Here is a 7,570-nt window from a genome sequence, read left to right as displayed (position 1 = left end):
GTCTAGACCCTCCCAATCCTGCCTCCAGCCCTTGGGCCAAGGTCCTGCCCACTGTGGGCAGAGCTCCTGCCAGGGCGGGATATGAGCACAGACACACCTTGGTCCCTGCCTCTAAGACACTGGGGCGAGGGGGGCTGTGAGGGGCAGAAACAGAACAGCGGGTCCTGCCATAGCTGTAAGACACATTAATCACGCGCTGTTATTCGCGATTGTTCTGCTCTGATTAGAGAAAGCACATTCTGACCTGGCTGAGAGTTGTATGCCCCGGGACATGGGAGTCAACCTCGGAATGCGTCCATTCTCCTTTTCCAGAACTGCCTGGCATCACGGAAACTTGAACAAGCTTGTTGCCAAAACAATCTGGTCCCCGAGGCGCCCTCCCTTTGCGACCACCAGCCGGCCTTGCCTGGAACCTGTAACGGTTATCCCTTGCCCGCTTCCCCATGCCTGTCACTCCTACTTTCCCGGGTCATCTCTGTCCTTCTTCCCGATGTAAGCATATGGAGGGGTGCAGAGCAGATGTCCGTGACGGCCTGCTGCTCTCCCCACGGCCGGCAGTATTGGGATAAACACTCATACATGATTCAACCCTGTGCCTGCTCAATTGGCTCAGGTAGTGGTGACAGGCAGCCCGGACCCGTGCCGTGTTCGGTGTCAGAGATGGCCCGAGCTCGGTTCTAGGCCCAGACTAGTGACTTTAGGGGAATCGCCCCCTCTCTGGGTTTCCCTCTACTTCACAGGATGAGCTCAAGACAAAGATGTATGTTGGGGATGCATAGAGAGAGTGGCTCAGGGTGGTGGAAAGGGCTCAAGCTGGACAAACGGACAGACTGGGTCTTGGGAAGCCCACTTACCCTTCCAGTTCCCTGTCTGTGAACTAGTGGCAGGGACAGGCTCTCAGGGAAACGTGTGGCACGTGTAGGACACTCTATACAACTCCTGAGCGTGGCAGGTGACCAGAGAGCCACCTTCCCATCTCCCTCAACTGAAGGAGAGGGACCAGCCAGGAATCTGTGGACACTTGAGAGAAAACTGCTGGGAACTGAGCCCTGGACACAGTGTGGGGGACTCAAAGCCCACAGGGGTCAGGGGTCACTCACGGCACTAGTAGCAGGACAGGGACCCCCCTCCCATCACAGTGTATGGTGGGTGCCAGTGATTAGGTGGAGCAATGTATTCGAGGTGGGTTGCTCATGAGCACAGAGAGGAGGGCAGGGGTGTGGGAGGGAGGTGCCAGGAAGAGGTGGGCTTGAGGAGGTAGGTGAGGGGCATCTGTGCTGGAAAAAAAAGGGTGGGGGGGCTGAAAGAGCTGGTGAGGGTCAGAGCTGGCCATCGGGAGGGGCCAGAAGGGTCCTTCATGCATGTTCCTCTGTGGCTGGTGGTGTGTCCTCCCCTTTTACAGATAGAAACCCCTGAGGCTCAGAGGGCCTGAAGGACTGCCTATGCCAGGCAGCTGTAAGGGGCAGAGCCGGGGTTGAAGCTGCCAGCTGGCCAGCTCCATGTGTGGGGTGGGGGGGCTGGTTCCATGGTGCACACCACTTCTGGGGGTCCTGAGGGCTCAAAGGCAGCCTCCAGGAGAGAGAAAGTGATCGAATCTGTAGAACTAGAAGGGACTCCAAGATCACCCGGTCCAGCCTGGTCACTTTGCTGAGGGAAACAGGCCCAGAGAGGGTAGGTGAGGGGTCTCAGGTCACACAGTGAGCGAGGCAGAGCCAGGCCAGGAACAAGCTCCATCCCGAGAGGGCCCTGGGACCGCACGGGGCTGAGGCTGTCACCGTGGGGCAGGGAGTCTTCACCGGGCTGACTCACTGCCCGGGGACGCAGCCGACACAAAGCCGCCTGGGCCAAGGCCCTGCTGTCCCCTCGGGCTCCGGGAACAGGAGCCGATCCTGCCGCCCAGCCTGAGTCACCGCCGACTGGCTTTTGTGTGTGTTTTCTCTCGGCCCCACACCCCCAAAGCTGGGTGGGAACTCCGAGCAGCACAGCGAAGTGAGTCGACCCCGGGCTGAGTAATCCGGAGCGGGGAGTTGGACGGGACCTGGAGTGATGAAATCCGGAGGGGAACCCGGAGTCAGCAGTTGGGAGGGCCCCGCCTTCCCAGGGACCTATAAAGGTGCCGGGGCTCCAGGAGCCCAGCATCCTCCCGCCTTCCTGAGCACCTCTCTCTTCTCTCTGCCGACTCACTCGCTCACTCACCTCCCTCCTCGGCACCATGACCACCTGCAGCCGCCAGTTCTCCTCCTCCGGCTCCATGAAGGGCTCCTGTGGCCTTGGCGGTGGCTCCAGCCGCATGTCCTCCGTCCTGGCCGGAGGGTCCTGCCGGGCCTCCAGCGCCTTCGGGGGCATGTCCTCCTCCCGCTTCTCCTCCGGGGGAGCCTGCGGGCTGGGAGGCAGCTATGGCGGTGGCTTCAGCAGCGGCAGCAGCTTTGGTGGAGGCCTGGGTAGTGGCTTCGGAGGAGGATACGGTGGTGGCCTTGGTGGTGGCTTCGGTGGTGGCCTCGGTGGTGGCTATGGCGGTGGCTTCGGTGCTAGCTTCGGGGGTGCTGATGGCGGCCTCCTCTCTGGCAACGAGAAGGTGACCATGCAGAACCTCAACGACCGCCTGGCCTCCTACCTGGACAAGGTGCGCGCCCTGGAGGAGGCCAACGCCGACCTGGAGGTCAAGATCCGGGACTGGTACCAGAGGCAGCGGCCCAGTGAGGTCAAGGACTACAGCCACTACTTCAAGACCATCGAGGACCTCAGGAACAAGGTGGGTGGGCCAGGGGGGTGGCTCTGGTGGGTGGAGCACTGAGAGAGGTCCTGGCTGCAGTGGGCCTTAGAAAACCACTTGCTAGCATCTCCATTTTACAGACAGGGAGACTGAGGCTGGCCCGGGGGCAGTGGCCGAGGGCCACTCAGAGAATTGGTGGCCGGGGGTCCTTTTTCAGCATCGAGGTGTCTGAGCTGGGCCTGGGACCCTGCCTCTCTTATTTCCCTGCGTGTGCAGCTTCTCTCAGACTCGGGTCCAGGGTGGGGTGGTGGGAGAGGTGGGTGCATCCCCTACACACCCTGAGCTGGGTGGGAAGGCACCCCAAGCTGGCTGGAGAAGCATCGAGCCTGACCTGCCAGCCAGGAAACCCCCAAATGTGGGGAGACTTCCTTCTCCCCTCTGTGTTCTTCGCCCCTGAGCAGCGGGATCGTGGTTAACGCTGCCTCCCGCCCTTCGCCCCCCCCTGCAGATCATCACAGCCACCATTGAGAATGCTCAGCCCATTCTGCAGATTGACAATGCCAGGCTGGCAGCTGACGACTTCAGGACCAAGTGAGCCTCCTGGTGGCGGGGCTGAGGGCTGAGAGCAGAGGGCAGGGGGGCAGGGGGCAGGGGGCAGGGGGTGAACAGTGGGGCTGTCTGTCCAGGGGCACCAGCAGGGCTTGAGCCTCAGAGGCCTCGTGGATGCAACCTGATGCCCTGACCTCTGTCCGCCAGGTATGAGCATGAGCTGGCCCTGCGCCAGAGCGTGGAGGCCGACATCAACGGCCTGCGCCGGGTGCTGGATGAGCTGACCCTGGCCAGAGCCGACCTGGAGATGCAGATCGAGAGCCTGAAGGAGGAGCTGGCCTACCTGAGGAAGAACCACGAGGAGGTGAGGCGGCTGCTGGCCTTGTTGGTGGGAGGCGGGGTCAGCGGGGTAGAGATGCTGAGCTGACTCCCTCTCGCCGTCCCTTCCTAGGAGATGCTTGCCCTGCGGGGTCAGACTGGCGGGGACGTCAACGTGGAGATGGACGCCGCCCCCGGCGTGGACCTGAGCCGCATCCTGAACGAGATGCGAGACCAGTACGAGCAGATGGCAGAGAAGAACCGCCGAGACGCCGAGGCCTGGTTCCTGAGCAAGGTGGGGCTGGGCCCTCCGGCCTCCCGCAGGACTTCCCAGCCAGGGGGCCGCCGCTGGAGTGCCTCACACCTTCTGCTCTTTTTTTCCCCCGTCTCAGACCGACGAGCTGAACAGAGAAGTGGCCTCCAACAGCGAGCTGGTGCAGACTAACCGCAGCGAGGTGACCGAGCTCCGGAGGGTGCTCCAGGGCCTGGAGATTGAGCTGCAGTCCCAGCTCAGCATGGTATGAAAACCCGGCCCCCAACCCCCAAGTCACCAGTAATGGACACCAACCCCTCAACACTGCCACAATAGTTCCACCTCTCTTTCCCCAAGAGTGGGGCTGAAGGGATCCTTATACTCACTATATAGATGGAGAAATGAAGGCCCAGAAAGGTGGAATAACTTTTCTCCATGTTGTCTGACCCCGTAGCCCATGCACCTCCCAGAAAACATGCCCAGAGACCTGTAGGGACAGCAGTGACCACCTCCAATGACTCTCTTTTTCTCTCACAAACAGAAAGCATCCCTGGAGGGCAGCCTGGAGGAGACCAAAGGCCGCTACTGCATGCAGCTGTCCCAGATCCAGGGGATGATTGGCAGCGTGGAGGAGCAGCTGGCCCAGCTGCGCTGTGAGATGGAGCAGCAGAGCCACGAGTACCAGATCCTGTTGGACGTGAAGACCCGGCTGGAGCAGGAGATCGCCACCTACCGCCGCCTGCTGGAGGGAGAGGACGCCCAGTGAGTGCCTGCCCCTGCACCCCATCCCCCCAGTTCTACTCCATAGACCCTTCAGCCCCCCTGCTGCTCCCAGCACCTCTAACTGCTCTGTCTTTTCTCCCCCACAGTCTCTCCTCCTCTCAGCACACGTCATCATCCAGCCAATCCTATTCTTCCCGAGATGGTAAGACTCCTGAGGGTCCCAGGCACTCCAGAGCCTCCAGCCTCCCCCCCTCCCCTCCTTTTCCCTGTGTGGGGCCAGCTGAGCTCCCAGAGTCCTCCTCACCTCATCTCTTCTCCCCCACAGCCATGTCCTCATCCTCTGGCCGCCAGACTCGACCCCTCCTCATAGAGCAGAGCTCCTCAAGCTTCAGCCAGGGCCAGAGCTCCAAGCACTGAGCTGCCTCTCCCAGAACTTCCTGCCCACCCACCGGCCTCACCTCTGGAAGGCCTGGGTCAGGCCCCTGTTCTCCCAGCGCAAGTCCCACCTGTCTCCCCCTCCTCTCCGCTGGTGATGGGCAAATAAAGCTGACTTTCTGGTTGATGCAAACATGTGTGGTCTCTGTTCTTGAACTGATGAGAAGGGAGTTGAAGGTGATGCCCAGGAACCTTCTGGGACCTTAGTCTGAGGGATACGAGAAAGAGCGAAGCTCGAAGGAGTTTGCAGGGTCTATCCGGAAGACCTCCATGCCATGGTGGGAGGGGAGGGGACAGGGTGGGAAGGAGCTCCCGCACGCCAACAGACATCCTGGAAGGCATCTGACAGAGGTTCTTCCCTGAGACTTCCTAGCAACTCTGTGACCTGGGTGTGGTCACAGAGACAACCCTGGGATTCAGAGAGGTTAAGTCACTTGCATGAAGTCACGCTGAACACGATTGAGGTTCCCAGCCAGGTCTGTCTGGCTGCAATGTGCAAGCCGTGACAGTTTTACCAAGACCTTTGAGGAATTCAAACACAATACAGAACATTACAAAATAGGCTATTAAGGTGACAGGATGGCCCCAGGGAAGATGACCCCACAGATCATCATCACCCCGACTTCTCGGGGCCCATCTTAGTGTGCCTTTCTTCTATGCCACCCTGTCACATTCGGTATTTTAACCCACAGACTCAACGCTTGAGCTCTTAGCTTGATCCCTTGTCTCCTCACCTTTGCACACAATGATTTTTCTGTTGGACAGTGGAAGGGTGAGACTCTGCCTTGGGGATAGTGCCCATGGTTCGTTCGAGCCTTTCTTCTCCCCACCTGCTCCTCCTCCTCACCCCTGTCAACTCCTTCCTTTCCCCCCTTCCCCTCAGCCTGTAAATTTTGTGCTGATGAGCTCCCTGGGCAATATCTCTTCTTCGTTTCCCAAACCACTGCCCCATTCAGACCTGCCTCCTCTCTCTCTAGAACTGGCCACAGCCTGCTCACCAGGGCCCCTTGCTATCCATCTCTCCCAGCCCCATTTCTGCCCAGTGACCTTCTAACAAGAATGTGGTCAAGATGAAGAACAAGGATGTGATCAGGACTCCTCTGCTTAATCACTCATGATGTTCCTTTTCCCTTTCGATCCTTGGCGCTTCCTTCTCTACCCGCTTTGCTTCTGCTCCGCCCTTCCCTGCCCTGTACTCGTGAGTCAACCATACCTGACTAATTGCATTGTCCCACGCCTCTCACTTGCTATGGATGCCTTCCATATTTTAAAAACTTTAATCAAAACAAATCAAAGTTATGTGTGTATAACATAATAAAACCTTTATGAAAAAGAGCCGTTCTCCCCAAAAAAGGAAAAAAAAAAAAAGAGCCATCCCAGTTTGTGTCACATACCTCCATTCCCACCTCCCACTTTCTTAGCTGTTACTTTTGGCATTTGCCTCCTTATTTTATTTTATTATGATTATATTTTTAATCCTCACTCGAGGACATGCTTAGAGAGAAGAAGGGGTGGGGAGAGGGGGAGAGAGAGAGAGAGAGAGAAAGAGAGAGAGAGAGAGAGAGAAACATCAATTGGTTGCCTTCCATAAATGCCCAACCAGGAATCAAACCCACAACCCAGGTATGTGCCCTGACTGAGAATCGAACCGGCAACCTTTAGGTGCACAGGATGACGCTCAACCCTCCTTATTTTTAGACAACAGGCTTATACTACCATTTCTTGATTTTTTAAAAAAAAGTTTTAGTATTTAATGCTTGACTTCCTGCTGTGAAGGATGGGGACTTACTAAGCTCTCTTATACAGCATTGCCCCATCCCACTTCTTCCTCACTTTCCTTTTTCCCCCATCTTCTCAATATATTCACATTTTCATTAGATAAATGTTTCCATTATTATGACTATTTAAATACTAGTCACAGTCAAATCCTATTTTATACTATACTAGTAGCCCGTTTGCACGAACATTCGTGCAATAGACCTTCATTCACCTGGCTGCCTGCACCAGTTTTCTGCTGGCACTGGGGACCTCGGCCTTGGCTGTGGCCACCGCCTTCTGCTTTCTTTCGGTCGGGGCTTGGCCCCGGGCTGTGGCCTTGGGCTCGGCCGCACCCAACATCCCTGCTAAGGATCGCAGGAGCCGACCCCCTGTGGTTTCCTGCGATCCGTGCAGGCTCCCCGATGGTGCCCAAGGCCGAGAAAGCCTCCGCCCGAGGCTTTCCCGGCCTTGGGCTTGGCCGCACCCAGCGTCCCTGCTACGGATCGTAGGAGCCGACACCCTGGTCGTTTCCTGCAATCCGTGCAGGCTCCCTGCTGGTGCCCAAGTCTGGGAAAGCCTCCCCCAGGAAAGCCTCGGGGGGAGGCTTTCCCAGACTTGGGCTCCGCCACACCCCAGCGTCCCTGCAACGGTTTCCTGGTGGGCGTGGTTGGTGGGCATGGCTTGGTTGGTGGGCGTGGCTTGGGCGTAGCGAAGGTGCGGTCAATTTGCATATTTGTCTATTATAAGGTAAGATTAAATTTCCTTGGAATAAATATCTCTTCTTCAATTTGTTTAGGTTTTCTATGTACCTATCACTAACT

General features: G+C 57.7%; 1 protein-coding gene across 1 annotated transcript; it reads left to right on the top strand.

Annotated features, from left to right (window-relative positions):
- The first annotated feature begins 2,121 nt into the window (after positions 1–2,121).
- KRT16 (keratin 16) lies at positions 2,122–5,124 on the top strand. The gene is made up of 8 exons (XM_008147072.3): positions 2,122–2,752; positions 3,222–3,304; positions 3,470–3,626; positions 3,714–3,875; positions 3,973–4,098; positions 4,375–4,595; positions 4,703–4,758; positions 4,882–5,124. The coding sequence occupies exons 1-8, from the start codon at positions 2,213–2,215 to the stop codon at positions 4,971–4,973; spliced, it is 1,437 nt and encodes a 478-aa protein (XP_008145294.2). The 5' UTR covers positions 2,122–2,212; the 3' UTR covers positions 4,974–5,124.
- Positions 5,125–7,570: the final 2,446 nt, after the last annotated feature.

This window comes from Eptesicus fuscus, chromosome 20, assembly GCF_027574615.1.
Source record: "Eptesicus fuscus isolate TK198812 chromosome 20, DD_ASM_mEF_20220401, whole genome shotgun sequence".
NCBI lineage: Eukaryota > Metazoa > Chordata > Mammalia > Chiroptera > Vespertilionidae > Eptesicus > Eptesicus fuscus.
This window is presented reverse-complemented; position numbering and strand designations above follow the sequence as displayed.

Bases quoted from the DNA above. Each gene is read 5' to 3' on its own strand.
- KRT16 (XM_008147072.3), top strand. From the start codon at position 2,213: ATGACCACCTGCAGCCGCCAGTTCTCCTCCTCCGGCTCCATGAAGGGC. The intron at 3,627-3,713 runs GTGAGGCGGCTG...GTCCCTTCCTAG, and splicing joins TGAGGAAGAACCACGAGGAG to GAGATGCTTGCCCTGCGGGG. The intron at 3,876-3,972 runs GTGGGGCTGGGC...CCCCCGTCTCAG, and splicing joins AGGCCTGGTTCCTGAGCAAG to ACCGACGAGCTGAACAGAGA.